Here is a 19,060-nt window from a genome sequence, read left to right as displayed (position 1 = left end):
CACAAACCAGCATTTATTAGTGCGGCACAGAATCCTTCGAGTACCACACAGCAATCCGGCGGCTGCCTAAGCCCAGTAGCTTTTCATCTAGACAGGCGCCCCAGCGGGTGCAGCGCGTATTCCTTTCTCGCTTTTCATAACATACATCGATCGGCGTCTTACGTCATGAGTAAAGGACATCGTGGCATTCATTGTTTTCCGTAAAGACCAGCATTTAGAGCGAGCGCCCGAAGGACTTCGGGAGTCAACCCTTTCAGCCTTTCGCTGCACCTGAAGGGAACATGGCGCCCCTAAGCACTGATCCCCGCCTAATTCTGGTGACGCTCAACGTCGCCCGGCGCAAGGCGCTGTATGGGCTCATTGCCGAGATCGTGGCCTACATGCGTACCCAGCTAGAAATATCACAATCTCCAGACGACTCTCCTCCGCCTCTCCCGTCGCGAAACCCCAGCGAGAGTTCTGGAACAGGTGATGCACCGCTCTTCTCGCCCCGCAGCGAGGGCCCTGGTACGCCCCAGAGCCCGACGGGGCAGCAACAGCAGCAGCAGCCCTTGGGCCCAAGTCCTCCCCCTTTGGCACTGATCAAACTGCGCAAGGCGGCACTGAAGCACTTTGACTCATGGAGAGATGAGGTGCTTGGAAAACTCAAGGAAATCGTCTCCGCACCGGACGATCAAAAGGTCCTGGATGCGCGCAGGAAACGAAATGAGATCATCGCAAAGAAGAAGGCTGAACAGCCGAGCGAGGGTGAAGATTTGCTGAGCTTTGGCGACACCCCTGGATCAAGCAACCAAAGTGCGCAGAAGCAACTAGAGTCCATCCAGAGTCTGTACCATCCTATACCTACCAGACTTACGACCATACCCCTCGAGGACCGCCAAGAGGTCTTGAGCAGCGTGTTGCTGCTATTGCTAAGCACTGGCAACTATTCCGCTTACTCAAGAACCTTGATTTGCTATTTGTCCTCGGCCTTGGAGGTATCGCCCAAGTTCCTCGACCATGAGGAAGTTGAGATTGCCACCACCATGGTTGAGTCGGCGCAAAAGGCCGATGAGCAGAAGAAGAGCGGTATGTCTGCTGATGCCGAGGCTCAAAAGCGCGCCGAGTCTGGGAAGGCCGGTCGTTTTTGGAAGGTTGGTCTGGCATCAGTGGCTGGTGCCGCGATCATTGGTGTCACTGGCGGACTCGCGGCGCCACTCGTTGCAGGTGCCGTAGGAGGTCTGATGGGAAGCGTCGGACTGGGTGGTCTAGCAAGCTTCTTAGGTATCTTCTGGATGAACGGGGCTCTGGTCGGTACACTCTTCGGAGCATTTGGGGCCAAGATGACAGGCGAGATGATCGATCAGTATGCCAAGGAGGTTGAAGATTTTCGCTTCCTACCTCTGAAAGAAGAATGGGGCCCACACTCTAAGAAGAATGGACCAGAAGCAAGAAGATTGCGGGTCACTATTGGAGTGAACGGCTGGCTGCAAGAAGAGGGAGATGTCACCAAGTACTGGCGTCCCCTTGGGGATGAGTCTGAGGTCTTCGCGCTGAGATACGAAATGCAGAGCCTACTCGCCCTTGGGGTCTCGCTTGAAGAGCTCGTGGCTTCGTATGCTTGGAGCGCCATCAAATCAGAGATCTTGAAGCGCACAGTTTTGGCAACCCTATGGGGAGCTATGTGGCCGATCCACCTCGTCATGATGGCTTCGAAAATCGATAATCCCTTCAGTCTCGCACGAAACAGGTCAGAGAAGGCAGGAAAGATCCTTGCCGATGCTTTGATCAATAGGGTCCAAGGCGAACGTCCCGTGACCCTCATCGGTTATTCTCTCGGTGCCCGCGTGATCTACTATTGTCTGAGAGAGTTGGCTGAGCGAAAGGCATTCGGACTTGTGGATACTGTTGTTCTCATCGGATCACCCGTCCCCTCAAACCCCGGACATTGGCAGATGATGAGAACGGTTGTCACCGGAAAACTCTTCAACGTGTACAGTGAGAACGACTATATCCTCGCCTTTCTCTACAGAGCCACAAGCGCTCAATTGGGCATTGCCGGTCTCCAACCCATCATTGATGAGGTCGATGGCGTTGAGAATCTCAACCTCAGTGAGGAGGTAGAAGGTCATCTTAGATACCCTGGACTCATCGCCCAAATTCTGGCTCGCTGTGGGTTCAACAATGTCAAGGGTGGTGACAACAAAATCGAGAAGGAGGAAGCCCACATCAAGCTGCGCAACGACGATTATGCCGAGACGGGCAACCTGATCGACTTCGACGACAGCGGTAAGAAGAAGTTGGGGCCTTCGAAGCACAATGCTCAAGACATGGCAAACGAGAAATTCGACCCTAGGGTAAAGAACGTCCAAGAACAAAAGAGCGACCCAGTCGTGAAGGATGCGAAGCTGATGGGAGACAAGGTTGCGGAAGCGCATAAGGCGAACTCAGCCGCGAAGACGCCATCGCCGCTCCCTGAGGCAAATGACCCTCTGACCAGCTGGAACACCAACGTAGGCTCCAGCTCGACGCCCTCGACGCAGGCATGGAGTACACTGGGTCATAAGGACAACCGGCCACCACCACCAAGCTACACGGCTACGGACGATCATGATAATCATACAGACGATGAGGAGGAGAGTTGGGGCGGCATCCAAATGCATGACAACGATGATGACCTGGTCACTGTTGAGCCTTTAAGCATCGATGATCATCATTAACAGTAGTATCAGTATCATTCTGATCTCTGAGAAGCACGTGAGGAAATAAACAGACATATTTTTTTAGGCTCTTTTCGGCCTTGAGACTATGGCACCGCTGCTCGTTGTGCTTTCGTGTCTTTATAGAAGAGAACATTCTAGCAACGAAAGGTGAGATATAAAGTGAAGCATAACCTCAACTGGGTACCAGTCCGAGACAATGCATCCACAGTATCAGCTCCAGCTCGAAGGCAACGAAGTGAGCGACGTGAAAATAACGGGTACAGCCACTGCATTACCTTGGCCATTGAATGCTCGAAGGGCTCTGTGGGCCAGTTTGCGTGTCATGTTATACTCTATGTGGGGGAAGGTGCAGTATACTCAGTTTCACAGACGGCAAAGTTGGAAGGAGTTGTGCCAAAACAAGCGGGACTGAACTTTGTAAGACCATTGGCTATCACAATTGAGTGGTACGGTAGCAAACGCAATCGATCAGAATCCGACTAGGGTATAAATGGCCAATTGGCAGCCTCCCGGTCACAAGGATATGAAACGAGATGGCCCAGGATCATTCGGGATACTATGTCGATAGTCCCGACTAGTGTAGGACTCTCCTGGTATCATCGCAAGCATAATATTCTTGCCCGCAATGGCCAGGGTCATATGCACTCATCATCTCACATTACCATGTTTTTAGTAGAAAATTTGCAAAGCACGGTGAGAACCGATGCAGCTAATCAGTTTAGATTCTGGAGTATGGGGTATATGTATATGACTCTGTGCTTCTCAGGGTGTATCAATGCAAAGTGGACAATGACCTCGACCATCCCCGTAAGGGATGGGGCAATTCTTCCTTCCTTCCTTCGGCACCACATGTCCCGTTCCTCGACTTCGTATCCTTCTCTTGTGTCTCTACAGCATTGCCACCGCTCCGATGAATCCAGCAGCCGCAGCCGCGCCGGCTATCGCAGCTGTCGGCTTTGGCACGCCAGCGGTTGCAGGGGTCGTCGTCGATGGAACTGAGGAAGCGCTTCCAGTCTCGCTCTGTACCGACTGAGTGCTAGTCGCTGTGAGCCCACTGCATCCGCTCGCTGTGTATGCATTTAAATCTCCAATCGCGGAAGAGATCGTCTGCGCAAGAGGATCACTAGAACATTTCGAGATCAAGTCTGCAATGTTCGAGCTCTCGCCATCGTACCACGACGACACCGCAGAGTCGTAAGACGAGTACTGCGAAGAGAGCGATGAAGGAATGGCTGCGGTGATCTCGCAGGCTTGAGTTGGGTTGGTCACATCAGCTGTTGCGGCGTAGGATGAGAGAAGTGACAACAGTTCCCCGGTCGGAGTCGGAATGCTGGCGGCGATGGACAAGGCGGATGCGGTGCATGCGGTGCCCTCCTGTCGCACCGCAACCCCGGGCTTGAGGTTTTGAATCCCGTTGAGTGCTCGAGGGTCGTAAGCAGCACTGGCTGTGGATGCGAAGCCAACCAGGACAACGAGAATCGATTCAGCGTACATGATTGTCCAAGATGAAAATCAAGTTTGTATTTGAGAAAAAGGTAGAACAAGATGAGCTCGAGGACGGTAACATAGGCTACGGGCCGTGTGCTAAATGGTACACAGCAGATTCTACAAGCCTTCTTATAACAAACTTCTAGACCAGCGCAACATCCGAAACTCAAACGATTCAGTTGTTGCCTCCCTTGCATCGGTGTGAGAATAGTGGGTCATCGTAGACGGCAGCTCTACATTGATTGAAGATGACGCCGGCCAAGATGCTTATTGCGAATCAGACAGCGCAAACACCTCTGCCTAGCAGTCCAAGACGGCGAGTCATTGTCCAAGAGCGGTCGAAGGATTCTAAGGATCCAGTTGTGTGGAACCGTTAAGTGGGTTCTCACCGGCCGCTCTCCCGGATTTGTGGGGCATTCGTCGCCGGGCACAGCTTTGCCAACGAGTCCGCCCAACCGCCTTCCGGATGAATCGGCTGAACCGTTGCTCGGCGGTGGCAGTGTTGTCTGTGCCCAACTTCGTCTTGCAGTGGTGAAGGTCTCACCCAGTGGGCCAGTCAAGCGGGTCCAAGGCGCGTGGATCCATTGCTGAACACGGCTAGGAATATGTGCAGCTGTGCGCAATGACCCGGCAAGGCATCTGCCAGGCCTGCCTGCTTTGCAGCTATACCTGCGTGTTTTGCAGATTGGTATCAAGGCTGACAAGCAGTATTTTCAACCTTCACTTTCGGCAATTGAATGATCACCCACATAGCGCCGCTTGTTGTTCGTCCTGAGAATGGTGCTACGTTGGATTGAGCGATGGCCTTGTTATGCCTTGCAGGCATTTCGGCTTGGCCTGCTAACAGGGTGCAACAAGGCGAATCTTTCCCCTAGCGCTGCTGAGGGACGCTGTGCCGCTTCCTCAGATCTTCATCGATGACATCTTCAAAGGCAGTTTCACCCCTCTTTGCAGCTGCTAGTTTGGCCAACTTTGACTTCCTCGTGTTCCTCTCCGTGTCTCTAGTAACCCACCACGTAATCAGCGTGGTGATCATGCAGCAGCCCACAAGTGCCATGGCGACGCCGAAAGATATCTGGTATCGTGGCGCATATGCAGCCCGGAACAGTTGTGGGCCTATAGCCCCACCAATTTGGCCGTATGAATTCACGAAGCCTATCGAGAAGGCTGACCCGGTGGCTCTACTTGTAGTCTGTACGCGCCACGGCCACATCGTAGGAAACCCTGGTCATGGTGTTAGTATAACGGCAGACTAGACATGATGGCTGCGCGGTATCACTAGGCAGCCTATGCCCGTTTGCGTTGGGTGACTTACAGGCTGCAGTCACGGCATTACCGATCATAGTTGCCGCATAAACACCACCTGTATTCGGGTAGATGACCATCACGGAATAGCAAGCCAATATAATGACTAGGAAGGAAAGCGGATATAAGGGTCTGGGTAGACGGCCGTTGTCTGCGAATATTCCTGTAACAGCAATAACAAATAGACCGAGTAGAGTGATTGGCAGGTTCAGCAACTGGGCGGTTGCAATGCTCCTATAGACTGAATTAGTCACGGTTGGGACTTGATATAGGGATTGTCAATGGACTCACGTGAATCCGAGGTCTGCAATCACGGTGGATTGGTAGAACCTGACGCCACTTGTTCCAACTGTGTAGAATGCCCAAACGAGAGTGAATAGCCACAAACGTATATCTTTGAGCGACTGCACGATCTCTCCCCAATTGAAGTTCTGTTCAGCTGCACGTGGCGCATTTGGCGGCAGTCTGGCTTGTATAAACGCCTTCTCCCTGTCAGAGAGCCATGACGCTGTCTCGGGAACTGTGCATGGATTAGTCTAAGAAATGCGTGCAGAAAGTGGGCAATGTACAATCTGGAAGGAGAAACCATATAGCAAAACCGACAACTATAGTTGCTATGGCTTCTGCCAGCATCAGCCTAAGAGAGGTTAGACGCAGTGAAGACGAGTAGAGTTGCGATGTCTCACCATTGCCATCCTGAGAGACCACATGCGCCAGATGCGTGGTCGAAAGCAAAGGCCAGGATACCACTAAAAATGCCTGAAAGATTGCCGCATATGTCTAATAGTATGATATTAGAAGAAGAAATGCGAGACTGATCGGCTTAATTAGGCTCACAAAAGTATAACAATCTAAGAGACATCTCATCTGGACGATACCAGTAACACATCTGCAGGATAACTCCAGGGAACTGACCTGCCTCGGCCTATAATACTGGTGGGTAAGAGCCATAGAAGCATATGGTGGGGAACCTACCAGTCCTAGGAAGAATCTCGCAGCGTATAGCCCGCCCTTGTTTGTAACAGCGCAGTGGCAAGCGAGTACGACCCCCCACGTAATCATGATTCGCGATTGCCATTTGGAAGGTGAAAATCTCTTGAGGAGCAGGTTTGAAGGAGCTTCACCGATGATGTAGGGAATCTCACATAGAGGTAAGCACTCTGTTTCTTTCGTCGAAAAGAGGCACTCACATAGTATAGAACCGTCACGAGGTTATAATCATCTGCCGTCATTCCAAGCTGTGTCATTATGTTCTGGTTTGTCCCACGATTCATAATACGAGCATTAGACACCTGTATGAAAAAAATTAGAATTTCGTGCGAATGTTCCAGCATCCAGGAAATTCTCACATTGTCGACATCGAGGTTTTTGAACATGAAGATTAACGAACAGAGTGGCATCAAGTGCCAATCAATGCGCCTCAACAATTTCTTTTCCTCCTCAGGAGTCAATGCAGATAAAGCTTGTCTTCGGATTTCTTCGGCTGATTCGACTGTGCTCTGTTCATCCGCGACTGTATTTTCGGTGTTTGGTAGCTTCCCATCGCTGTCTTCACTGAACTCACCTGCCCGGCTGGAAGCCGCGACCGGTAATTTGACCGACGACATCAGACTGAGATGGCAATTGTTACCAGCGTATATCACTTGGGGAACTTGGCATCATCTTGAGGCTCTACGAAGCTTTGTACTAAATTCTTAAGCTTCCGCAGCCTATCCCCGCTGATAGCTAGACTCTTGGCATGATGCCGGATTATAGCACCATCACCCACCAGGATCACGAATCGTGGGGCTCTGGAAGAGAGATCCCATTACCACAGGCATGGCGCCGCGGCACTCAGTCTAGGGAGTGCTCTACGTTGGCTGAAGACTCACTGAGTTCCTTGATGAAAGCCCGTTGCAGACCGTGGTAGTACCGGGTCCACTGCTCTCAGCCAACCAGATGCGGTAGTGTCTCCAATCTCGCCATCGTCCCCTAGCATCGCGACACCTTTCAGCTCCAATATTGGACGAAGTTGCTTACCTGTGTCCTGAACTGAACCCATGTATCCCCGCACATAGGCTCGTCGGACTTATTTCCGACGGAACTAGTTGATTGCATGCATATTAGACGTAGGGCTGGGACTGGGGTTGCGTCCCTTAATCATCGTCGTAATATCTTCAGCAGTCGGACAAACCTTTCGCTCTTGGAAAATTCAAGCAAGATCAATTTATCTTAGTGAAAGAGGATTGCAATAAGTCTTATAATGGCTGCAGTAGTTGCATCGTCCGTACCTGATTCCACATCGTCAATTCCCACGTATCATCAGATACCTGAGACCAAATATGAACGTCAGTATGCCCATTGCTCCAATGGAGACGATTGAGCTGAAATTTCTATAGTCGATTGGGCTGACTTAGCCACCCTGGATCTTTCGTTGTTTGATCAACCCGGGGGCAAAGAGCGTCTGGCAAATCAACTTTTTGATGCAATCCAGAAGATTGGTTAGTCAGTTCAATTGACTGCAGCCAGCGGGAATTTGGTGTGTGGCTAATCAAACCTGCCAAAGGCTTTTTCTATATCACCAACTTCGGTCTTGCCCAAGACCAAGTGGATCGCCAATTCGCCATCGGCAAACAAGTTTTCCAGCTATCCACAGATGAGAAACTGAAGTACAGGGCTGATCTTGAAAATGGTGGTTACAATGGATACAAACCCTTAGGCCTTCGGGTACGTATATCCCCACACTGGTCGTATGCTATGTCATGTTCGCCGGTCTTGTTACTAACGCTCTCGGAAACTACTAGGAGGTGAGACCTGGGGTCAATGACAACACTGAGATATACAATGTAAGCCATTTATCATTGGATTTGCGAGGAATCCAACGAATATGAGAAATGACTTATTTTGCCTTAGATCCCAAAGTTCATTCCGGAACTTGAACGGTCGCACCCGGACATCATCAATGAGAACCGGCAAGAAATCGAGGGGTTTGCTCGTCACATCCACGACCATGTGGTAGGAAAGCTGCTTGTTCTGTTTGCCATCATCCTTGAGCTGCCGGAAGATTTCTTTCTCCAGCGCCACCGATATGATGAGAGGAGCGACTGCCACTTGCGATATATGAAGTACCATCACCGAACGCCAGAGCAAAACCAAACGTTGGAGAACGTATGGGTGAAAGGTCACACTGATTTTGGAAGCTTGACCCTACTTTTCCGCCAGCCAGTTGCTGCGTTGCAAGTCCGCACTCCGGAGGGCAACTGGAAATGGGTTAAGCCATACCCGGGGAGCATCACAGTCAACATCGCAGACTCTCTTGAGTTTCTGACCAACGGGTTCTTGAAGAGTAGTATTCACCGCGTGGTCGCTCCGCCTCCCGACCAGGCTGAGGTAGACCGTCTGGGGGTGCTATACTTTGTACGCCCCGAAGACACTCTCGAGCTTCGGCCTGTGGAGAGTAGTGTTCTGGAGCGGCTTGGGTACAACAAGACGACTGATGGCTCCGCTATTGGAATTACCGCGGGTGAGTGGGTGAAGGCACGAGTAGCCAAAGGTGTTGCCAAAGAGAAGCCTAGGAGCGAGGTGTCTGAGCAAACCATAATTGGCGGAAAGTCGGCAAAGTATTATGATTAGGCGATGTGTGAGGGTAAAAACAAGTTATACGACATAGTAAATGCTAGGATAGGAGAATTCTCTCAGTTTCCATCCTTAATGTAGTCTTCAAAAACCTCTGGATAGAATATCCTCCCATTGTCCCGGTGGCTTCGAATCTTGGTCCGGAGCTGAGTTTCTCCCCACGTGTCGTACTTTCCATGCAGGAAAGCAGAGTCAATCTCCCGGGCTTGGTCAGGTTCTATGCCCTCCTCAAAGGACGCAAAATGGGGACTCAAAGCCCGTGCTTCCGTTCTGGTAAGGTCTCGCCGTACTCCTTGGAAGAAAGGGACGCTGTAACGCTCTTGAAGGCCAGACAATACTCGATGAGTGGTTGCTTTGCAGACCCCAGCCGTAACAACCTCGAAAGCTTGGCCGATGTTGACCACAAATGTGCCCGGCTTCACAGGAATGTCGACCCATTGGCCAGCCTTATTCAATGCCTGCAGGCCCTTTACTTCTGGTGGTGAAGCTTGGAGGAGAAAAGTCCACCACCCTGAGGAGTCCTTGTGTGGTCCGACTCCCTGGGCGGACGCTGCTCCCGTATCACCAGGCTTTGAGGCTGGATAATGAACTAATTTTAGACGGTGCTGATCTGACAAGAAAGATAGGAGGGTTTCGGGAGATAGCGAGAGTGCCTGAGCTACGAGTCCCAGAAATGTCTCGCCCAGTCTGGCCATGGCCTGTACGTAGTCGTTCACAACCTTCCTTAATTCTGGGAAAGCCTCCGGCCACTGAAAGTCAGGAATTAAAATCCAGTCGGGAAACAAGATACCGGTCATGACACACCTGATTGGGCCCTCGTAGTCGCTCATATAGGGGCATCCCCTCCTGCCATATTGCATCTAGCTCTGTTGCGAATTCTACTTGTTCGCGTTGATCAGATTGGCCGCCAGTGCTCTCACTACCTGTGCCACTATAGCCGAGGAAATGGGGCGAATTTTCGAGCGCAATCGCTTGTTTCATTTCTGGTCGAAGGCCAAAAAGCTTCGGTAGGGCATCAATCAATGCGCTTATATATTTTTCGTCAACGCCGTGGTTTGATATGTACAAAAAGCCGACTTGAGTAAGAGCTTGGCGTAGGTCTACCAGTAGTTTAGGTGATGATGCGGGGTCCCCAGCTAAGGACAAATCGATAGTCGGGATTTCTGTGAACGGGCTTTCGTTCATTGCAACAATCTGCTTCTGATTGTGAGTGGAAGCATTTCTTAGAGTCCAGTGTAGGTAGTCCGATGGATTCGATGGAATGTGTGCTGGGGCGTTGTAGTACGATGCTGTGTAATCGGATCGCGCAAGGACGAAGTAGAACGACGTGATACTACCTGTGGTAACCCAGCGAGCCCCACATAGGAAGGATGTGATACGATTGGCCATACGAGTGAATGGGCTTCCTGTACATGGATAACCCGAATATCAACCCGACTTGTCGTCTCAGCTCCTTTGAACTTGACTTCATCGGTTATTTTTAACCTACTTAAGTAGGGTTTGTGAAACGGCCGACATAGTTCACGATGTTACATCACAGGACAGTAACTCGGCCCAAGAATATCGCACCTGGGAATACAGAACCAGCGAAGAGAAATCACAAAGACTCGTTGGGAACAACTAGAGCCCGTTAGGCTTATATATTAAGTCCTGTATATCAAGTGATTAATGAGCTATTAGTCGTATATGTTGATGAGGGCTTGTGAGTGCAAAGATCAGGATCTACTGTAGCAACCACCCAAATGCAAGCGCCGCCAGTGCCAGGGTGCCAGTCAATGGATCTCCACGGCCAAGCACAGCTGCATTCGTGCCAGTCGCCGACGTAGCGCTCTGCGTATTCGAGGCGGTGCCGGATAGAGTCGTCGTACCAGCAGTGCCTGAACCGCCCGTGACCACGGATCCAGCCGAGTCGGTAGCGCTGGCCAACTTCTCCAGCCCAGCAGTAATGGTGACTGGGATATAACCCCAGCCCATGCTCATGTCGTCGCTGGCAACGGTGAATGTAGCAGTTGGGTGGCCGTCGTCATTGCCTCCGAGATTTGTTGTCGTGCATTGCACAGGGACGGTCAGGCTCATATCACAGTGGATGTGAAAGGACCAGCTCTCATCTGGCATGGAGATGTCTACATCATAAATTCCAGTCGTTGCATCTGGTGGAGGTGTCGGTTTCGCCCACGGGCCAACTATCACGCTCTCATTGTAGGTACCGCAATCATTGCTGTCAGTTCCTGGGGGGCAGTTGAGGAGAAAAGTTGTCGCAGTTGGGTCCGCTGCCAGCACATCGGCAACTAGGGTTTGGTCGGAATCCGTGTCGAGCAGGAGGATTTTCGTGATAGAGGTCGTCATTGTCCAAAGTATGCGGTACTATGGAATCGAGGAGCGAGCGACAGAAGAAACAACAGGATGAGGCGCGTGGAACCAAGAACAAGAAGAAATGGCGCGCTACGGAAATGGCCAGGTTTTAATCACTTCATGCAGTCACCACGAACGGCGTTTACGTCGGGAATTCAACCAGTTGGCTAGCTTTCTCACTAGGAGTTAACTTGGGCGCGGAAGTAAGGGGCGTTCGGCGTTGACAGCCGAGATTGCAGTCGCTGAGGTAGGGCCGTTTGCAGGCCAACGTGCAGGCCAACGTGCAGGACCTTCCGCCACCATGCCGTCGGCACACTAACGCTAGAGCCTCACTAACTTGGCAAGCTTGTTTTGACAATAACATCCATCTACGTAGTGTGTACCCACAGATCACTCGAGGTCGGATTTACGCGCCAAACGATAAGTAAGACAAGACACTCGCCAACCTATCATCCCAACCAAGCGGTTCATCTCTCTTGGAGCCTTAACATACACCTTACGCTTGACGCCTTGACTAGAAGCTCTGCCGACCCGGTGCCTGGCTCGTAGCCCGTTCATATGGCTGTCGCCCAATCCGGATACACCTCCTTCTCCCTTGGTGTCGAAGCTACATTACGATCGTGGATATGTTCCTCCAGCGGCAAGTCCTCGTGCTGACTTCTGTTGCCCATATCCACGCCTCTCTTCTGGATGTATCGAGCAAATCCCATCGTCTCTTTCTTCCACTTCCCCTTTGACACCTTGCCCTCGATGTAGTCGGCGAAGATCATGGCATCAAAGGCAGCTTGCGAGGTCGACGCTACAGTGTGAGGACGGAATCCAGCAAGGGAATCGCCGATAAGGACAACCTTCCCGTTGAGATACTCGTTGGTCGGGCTAATCACGTCCGTCACAGCTTGGACGAAGGGTGTCTTGGTTCCGCAGACGATCTCTGCAAATGGCTGAGGCAGACGCTCTCTGGCAACCTGGCGCTGCTTCTCCCAAGCATTTGGGTCCGTCATGCCCGGAGGCATCGTGATCAGCCGCCTTTTGCCGTGCTTGTCCGTCATGATCTCTTCGAGCTCAGGCGATCCTTCGGGGAAGTTGGTGTAGTAGACAAAGTTAATCAGTCGCTGCCCTCGATCCACACTGCCGTTCCTCCCCGGTATGAGGTATGCCAGGATCTGAACCCCGCGACAATGGAAAAAGGTGAATCGCTCGCTGAACGTCTCTCTGGTGGCTTCACTGACACTGTCTTCGCGTATTGTCCCGCGCAGAGCGCAGTACCCCGCATACGCCCTCTCTACACCCGGTTGCAAGAGCTTCCGCACAGTCGAACTTGGTCCGTCAGCCCCTATGATAATGTCACCTACAATGCTACCCTCTTCACCGCGACTTGTTTTCCAGAAGACCCGTACGCCCTGTCCATCCTCCTTGATTTCTGTAACGTTATGATCATGAAGGTGAATCGCCATTCCGTCAGTTGCCTCGGGACTCGGTGCCTTACAATGCTCGCTATTGATACCATCATAGTTTGCGCGCATGAGGAAGTAAGCAAGGTCCCACTTCGATATGACGAGTCAGCATCAGGAGTTGTTAGTGAAAGTTATATCAAATTCACAATACTCAGCTGAATGAACAACAGGCTCGCCTTACTGAAGTCATGTTTTGCTCCATATCCTCCTTGTGGACGACATTGCCGTCCCTGTCAAGGTACTGACGACGGTGGGAGGTGACTGCGATGGGCCTGTCACACCGGTTGTACTTTTTGAAAAACTGCAGCGTGTCACCGCCGGCAACGATCCCAGCCCCTTGTTCTTCTAGAACCGGAGTAGGGTTTCGTTCCAAGATAGTCGTATCATGTCCTATGGCTTTCAAGGCCAACCCAGCAGCTAAACCGCCAAGAGAGCCACCGACCTAATGATTCGTCAGCCGCAGTTCTGTGACAATATCTACACTGGCATTAGGTGCCGGCTCACGATTATAAAATGTAATTTCTTTTTCTCGTGCATTTGCGTGGCCATCTTGCTGCGTCCGGCGACTCCTGCGCTCGCCTAGATATCTTTACTTTTGTGGATAGATGGCCGGACCCTCCAGAGAGCGTCCCAAGCTAGTCAGGTGTCCATGTCCATCCTGTGATGATACCGGCTAAAGTACAGGATCTGACGTCATGACGAATGATGCTGGAGCATCGGGTGGAGCACGTGTTACTGCACTGCACTCCGTCTAAGCCTCCGAATGGCTTCGAATTGCGGTGTAACCTCAATGCCACCGCCGGCACTACTTGCCCGGCCCGTAAAGCTATCAGCGTGTGGATAATTGTGACCGCCTATAAGTTATAGTAAACTAAAAAGCGCCGAATCTTTTCTGACCTTGTGTTAGGGTTTACCAGTTGCTATACCATTGAGGACAGTTAAAGAATGTCAATTCCAGCAACTTTAGTAGAGGAAGTGTGAGTGCTAACTGGGGTTTCGAGTTGTCTAGGCCCCTGGCCAAACGATTCCACCATATTGTACATAGTATAGGCCTCCTGTCCACGGTATGGCGTGACCAAAGCACCGCGCTGGCCGGTGCGATCCCCAGCACAGAGCTCGGGAAACACTAAATCCCATACAAGCTGAGCTTGGGATACCCTGACCAAATGAGGAGCTGAAAGGCAGTGGTCTACCAGGTAACTTCCACCTCTCCACGTGTTCTGTCATCGTGCATGTCTTAAACTTCTACGCTCACCAACGATGACGCCCGCATGATGCATTACGACACCGTAGCTGCACCTAAACTAAGAACACCAATATGTAAGCGGGAGCTCCCGTACATCTTTTCATACGTCCTATTGCAAATTGTGAGCTTATCAACACAATTCGATCAAACACCCGAGAAGACATCCCAGCAAACATGAGTGGTCGACATAACGCCAGTTCTTCCAAAGTGGGTGCGCATTACATTTACGAAGATGGAGATCAAAGAACTTTCAAGGAGGAAGCCTTCCACAACGAGAATCAGCACCACCGAGAGAACTTCGATGGTTATATGAAAAGTACGTACATGTGTCTGCAATGCAACGTGATACCAAAGCTGAGCAACTGCAGAGGGGAAATTGGAAGCTATGAACCAGATGCGGGAGGAAGATGTAGGGTCTGATCCTCTGTTATTTTATGGGCGTACTGATACAAATCTCAGATCCAAGACCAAGTACAAGAGAGGCTCAAACGAGACCCGACGTACCCTGTGAGTTCACGGCATACCCGATCCTTGCTATTCCTAAAGGCTGACATACCAGCAAGGCTATGCTGCATGGTAACGAACCGTCTCGAGGTGCCAAGATTGATGCCGAGATCCAAGCGGAAGAGGAGGAATTCCTGAAGAAGAAAAAGCAACAGACAGATAGCATGCCAGGGAAGAAGCTTGGGCATCACGGCAGGAAACATAGTCAGTGAGGCAAATGTAATACCTGATGTGATAACGGTGGTAAAGGCAGGGCAAGACTGTAGTTCACTGTGGTCGATTCCGACTTGAAATTATGAATAAAATCTTGCCAAGTGATAATTTTTGCCAACCACCAACGAATCGTGTCCTTCGAATTCCAAAGGGCCATCCTTGGTGGCCCGTTAGAGTCATGTGGCGACGAGAACACAGGTCCATTTCTAGCTCATTGTTCTATATGGCTTAATGTTACCCGCTGATAATGCAAAAGCCATACCGGCAGCACTTGACTGTGGCCATTACTGACTACCTTGCATCAACGATTTAAATCATGTTGACCCTATTCCCTAATTTAGTCCAATGAACTGTCGTATCCTCTCACTGCCACATCCCAGTTCTCTCTTCGAAGCAGCCAGAGGGTGATCTTCTCCCAGTCCTGCACTAGCGTCTTCTGCTGTTCACGATCAAAGCTGATACCTCTGACGGAAGTAAAGAACATGTCGGTGTTACGGCCACCGAGGCCAGCGTTCCATGATAAACCCAAGCGGTTTCTTACCACCGAATTCAGGACCGTGAAATTCTCGTGAGGATTTGTACCCGTAGTGCCCATACCAGGTGTCCAGTTGTAAATCTGATGGCCTATAGTTTCTGGTATTATCTTGCCAACATCGCCCAGGGATGAAATGATTTCTTGAAGGGGTGCCGAAGCATATTTTGTCAGATTGTTCTGGTCTTCTTGGACTCTTTCCAGTAGCGATATGACAGTTTCTTCCGGGTCGAACTTAACGAAGTTGATAACCGCCTGGATTGTGGGACCTGACACATCGGTAGCCTCGAAGTGCCCTGTTGCCTCAACCGCTTTGGGGAGGAAAGGGAACGTTGTTCGAGCGGCTTCCAGATTTGCGAACAGAGCGTGCGTGTAGTCGTTGCGGTGGAGATTCAACAAGACCAAAGCTGTCTTAATGACGATGTTAGCCGTGATACGAGGATGCTGTCTGCGGAACTCATGAATTTCTGGGGCGTCGAAGTTGTGGTAGACGGCCTCTTCCTCGGAGCTCGCCACGATATAATCATCTGCCTCCTTGGGCATCTGGAACTCAGGCCAAAGCGCTTTTCGGTGGTCTTTTAAGCCCTCCAACCGCTTGACATGCCACTTTGTCGCAGCTTTCGCTTCCAAGGATGTGCGCTGATTATGGTACGAATCGGCCCAGAGCTTATAGTCGACGTGCTCGGACAGCGGTGAGGTACTCTTCAAAGCCTTGTCCAAATCAGCATTGAAGATGAGCCCTGTCGACGCATCTATGGTAGCATGGTCAACACAGAAAACAACGCCAACTTCACTTGTTTCCTCGATGTTGTACAGAACTGCACGGCTCAGCGGTCCAGGATATGTGACCTGGTCCTTATAGTCCAATGCCAGACATTTGAGCTCATCGACGGTCTTCAGGTTCCCTCCATCTTCGAAAATTATATCAAAAAGCTTCTTGCTATGGCGAATGGCCACATGCAGAGAGTCTGTAGATCCGAGAACATCTGGGTCAGCGACGAGGAAGGATGCCAGCATCCGATTATTTTTAAGCAGCCTCTCCATAGCGCTTCTAACTTCCTGAAAGAGTTTATCAATAAAGGCGCAGTCGCATTTCAGCCTCGTTTTACTCACCTCCTTGCTTCTCTTATTGAAAAGTATAGAGAACTTGAAGCCCCAGCTATCGAAAAGTCTCGTTTCCGCCAGCATGTTGGCAAAATCGTAGGCCGGTATCACATCCTCAACATCCTCCCATGAGAGCCCATGTGGTCGAATGACTCTCGAAATGAGCTCCTTGGTGGGCTCAAATAGATCCGGATCCGCAGTGAGATGCGACATGTCTCCCACCTCAGGCGGGCCTTGCCTGACAATACGTCGGTTCTCCCCCACTTCAATAGGGGTTGTTTGCGCTTGGAGCAACGCAATATGCCCAGAAATGGTATCGACCTTTGCCATATCTACCATGGATAGTAATTTGCCTGTTTTTCTTCTTACTGTATCCCTCACCCTCATGACCGTTATGCTGTCGGCAAACTCTCCAATCTGTGAATCAAATGATAAACGAGCAGGATCAAGTCCAACGGCCTTCGCCCATATGTCCCTCACTTCCACAGCGAGCTCCTCGGTACCAACTATAGCATTGCGCTTTTCCTCGTCATCATGCCACTTCTTTACAAGCGCAGCAAGTTTCGTTTTCTGAATTTTGCCGGCCATGGTACGAGGGTAGTCCGATAGTCCCAGGTCTTGCAATGACACGACATCGTCTGGGGTGTACAATGTTCCCATGTTAACCGTGACGGCAGCCTGTATTGCGTCCTTTATATCCGCGGTAGCAGGTCCGAGAACGACAGCTACGGGAACTTCTCCCGCAATTTGGTCTGATAATGCCACAACCTGTGGGTTGAGGGCGGCAAGCTTTGGATCCTTTGAGATGGCAGCCTCGATAGCAGTAGGTGACATGTTTTCGCCTCCACGAATGATCCTGTTTATTTTAGCTACTGCCCTATGGGGTATCGTGTTCTGGTATTGCTTGAACTTACATGTCCTTGTATCTTCCGGTTATGAAAAGACGTCCTGTTTCATCCATCCTTGCTTGATCACCTGTTTTGAACCACAGACGACCGCCTTTATCATTGTAAAAACTATCATCACTGACTCCTCCGATGTATGGAGAAACTGAAAGGGCTGAACATTGAAGCTCACCAAGCCTGTTACGGGGCAAGACCTGGTTAGTTTCTGGGTCCGCGATTCGGATAGCTGTGCCAGGTTGTGTCCATCCAACAGCGACATGGTCGCCATCGACGATTTTTGATAGTTCGGATTGGCCGCCAGATCTAATAAGTAACCCCTCGGTCATTCCAAATGCATTCTCAACGCGCTGGGCCCCAAGTTCATCAATACAAGTTTGGAGGTTTTCCGGCGTGAGAACAGCACCTCCAAACATTACTAACTTGAGATGAGTGAGTCTATGCCCAAGCGATGCCTTGAGACCAGTGAGAGCGTGAACAAGCGTAGGTACAAGTGCAGTACTATAATCCTTAAGTCAGCTTGACTTTATGCTTCATCGTAATTAGGGAGTTTGTGTCAATGCATACTATAAAGAAAATGAGTCAGCGTTTCACGGCTTTCAACTTGGTTGTAGTGGTATCCTTCCATACCTGTGTAATCTTTTCAACGAACAGAGTCTGTAGCATCGTATCGGCCTGGAATGTTGGCCCTGGGTATACCATTGCAGCGCCAGCAGTCTGGGCGAACACCAAGCAAAGATGGCCCATGGCGTGATTGTTTGGCAGTACTCCACAAAAGCTGGACCCGGCCACTATCGAATCCTCAGTGGTAACACACTGTGCGGCGTGGATGTAGATGCTCCATTGGGGATGCTCTCTGTAACAGCCCTTTGGCATAGATGTTGTGCCGCTAGTGAACAGTACCACACCATCGATGACTCTATTCGCTGGCTCGGTATCCTCCTCGGATTTCACGGTAGGATACCCCGAGCACATCAAGCTTTCGAAAGGGATCCAACCTTTGCTTGCCGCCGAACTGGTAACAGCAATCCGGATACCGTGGTTGAAGACCCCTAGCTCATCAATAGATGCCGCCAAGTCAGGACTTGAAACCATCACGACTGGCCTTGCCTCTGGTGCCAAAGATAGGGCTGTGTTGATCATATGCACAACTTCTGCCCTATTTACGAGATTGCGAGGATTGATCGGAACGAATATACAACCTATGTCGACCAAAGCCCAACTTCCCACTACCAATCAGCAATCCTGTGTCCAGTAATGATTCTTAAAGCCGCCACTTACTAGGATATCACATGCTCCGCACCGTTGGTGTTGAAAGTGAAGAAGGGCATTCCAGGTCTAATTCCTGCAGCCCTAAAGCCTGCCGCGCACCGGAACACCGCAGCGCTAAGTTCCCGAAACGTCCATCGTAGATATGGCTGCTTATGATATGTCTCCTCGTCTAGCGGTTGGCTTGGAATGCCGAACAGGTCGTTGGGCTGGTGTACACAAGCCAGTGCGAGGTTCTCCGGGTATTTTTTGACTGCATCGAGAAACATCTCTTGTTTCGAACGAAACTTTTCGGGAATTACTGCACCATAAACCTCGCTGAGGCCTGTTGATTGCAAGCCTCCCATGTTGAAAGGCTGAAACGCACTGCAGGC

The 19,060-nt window shown here is 50.7% G+C and overlaps 8 protein-coding genes across 8 annotated transcripts; 3 read left to right on the top strand and 5 right to left on the bottom strand.

The window, feature by feature from the left end:
• Positions 1–281: 281 nt before the first annotated feature.
• Positions 282–2,699, top strand: JN550_004239 (uncharacterized protein; the record flags this gene model as incomplete). Its single annotated transcript, XM_049315733.1, has 1 exon — positions 282–2,699. The coding sequence occupies one exon, from the start codon at positions 282–284 to the stop codon at positions 2,697–2,699; it is 2,418 nt and encodes an 805-aa protein (XP_049173777.1).
• Positions 2,700–3,590: 891 nt separating this feature from the next.
• JN550_004238 (uncharacterized protein) lies at positions 3,591–4,196 on the bottom strand (the record flags this gene model as incomplete). The annotated part of the gene is made up of 1 exon (XM_049315731.1): positions 3,591–4,196. The coding sequence occupies one exon, from the start codon at positions 4,194–4,196 to the stop codon at positions 3,591–3,593; it is 606 nt and encodes a 201-aa protein (XP_049173776.1).
• An 865-nt stretch (positions 4,197–5,061) lies between these two features.
• JN550_004237 (uncharacterized protein) lies at positions 5,062–7,473 on the bottom strand (the record flags this gene model as incomplete). The annotated part of the gene is made up of 10 exons (XM_049315730.1): positions 5,062–5,414; positions 5,506–5,729; positions 5,787–6,015; positions 6,065–6,132; positions 6,182–6,275; positions 6,333–6,420; positions 6,471–6,635; positions 6,686–6,787; positions 6,845–7,106; positions 7,367–7,473. The coding sequence occupies 10 exons, from the start codon at positions 7,471–7,473 to the stop codon at positions 5,062–5,064; spliced, it is 1,692 nt and encodes a 563-aa protein (XP_049173775.1).
• Positions 7,474–7,737: 264 nt separating this feature from the next.
• On the top strand, positions 7,738–9,107 carry JN550_004236 (uncharacterized protein; the record flags this gene model as incomplete). The annotated part of the gene is made up of 5 exons (XM_049315729.1): positions 7,738–7,822; positions 7,874–7,975; positions 8,041–8,201; positions 8,279–8,320; positions 8,388–9,107. The coding sequence occupies 5 exons, from the start codon at positions 7,738–7,740 to the stop codon at positions 9,105–9,107; spliced, it is 1,110 nt and encodes a 369-aa protein (XP_049173774.1).
• A 62-nt stretch (positions 9,108–9,169) lies between these two features.
• JN550_004235 (uncharacterized protein) lies at positions 9,170–10,091 on the bottom strand (the record flags this gene model as incomplete). The annotated part of the gene is made up of 2 exons (XM_049315728.1): positions 9,170–9,859; positions 9,915–10,091. 2 exons carry the CDS (start codon positions 10,089–10,091, stop codon positions 9,170–9,172), a joined length of 867 nt encoding a protein of 288 aa, XP_049173773.1.
• Positions 10,092–10,832: 741 nt separating this feature from the next.
• On the bottom strand, positions 10,833–11,456 carry JN550_004234 (uncharacterized protein; the record flags this gene model as incomplete). Its single annotated transcript, XM_049315727.1, has 1 exon — positions 10,833–11,456. One exon carries the CDS (start codon positions 11,454–11,456, stop codon positions 10,833–10,835), a length of 624 nt encoding a protein of 207 aa, XP_049173772.1.
• A 560-nt stretch (positions 11,457–12,016) lies between these two features.
• On the bottom strand, positions 12,017–13,465 carry JN550_004233 (uncharacterized protein; the record flags this gene model as incomplete). The annotated part of the gene is made up of 3 exons (XM_049315726.1): positions 12,017–13,006; positions 13,098–13,358; positions 13,421–13,465. 3 exons carry the CDS (start codon positions 13,463–13,465, stop codon positions 12,017–12,019), a joined length of 1,296 nt encoding a protein of 431 aa, XP_049173771.1.
• Positions 13,466–14,336: 871 nt separating this feature from the next.
• Positions 14,337–14,878, top strand: JN550_004232 (uncharacterized protein; the record flags this gene model as incomplete). The annotated part of the gene is made up of 4 exons (XM_049315725.1): positions 14,337–14,478; positions 14,531–14,571; positions 14,622–14,669; positions 14,726–14,878. The coding sequence occupies 4 exons, from the start codon at positions 14,337–14,339 to the stop codon at positions 14,876–14,878; spliced, it is 384 nt and encodes a 127-aa protein (XP_049173770.1).
• Positions 14,879–19,060: the final 4,182 nt, after the last annotated feature.

The sequence above is a fragment of the Neoarthrinium moseri genome (genome assembly GCF_022829205.1).
Source record: "Neoarthrinium moseri strain CBS 164.80 chromosome Unknown scaffold11_Wmoseri_CBS_16480, whole genome shotgun sequence".
Classification (NCBI taxonomy): domain Eukaryota; kingdom Fungi; phylum Ascomycota; class Sordariomycetes; order Amphisphaeriales; family Apiosporaceae; genus Neoarthrinium; species Neoarthrinium moseri.
Note: the sequence above shows the minus strand (reverse complement) of the source record. Positions and strands in the feature narration are given on the sequence as shown.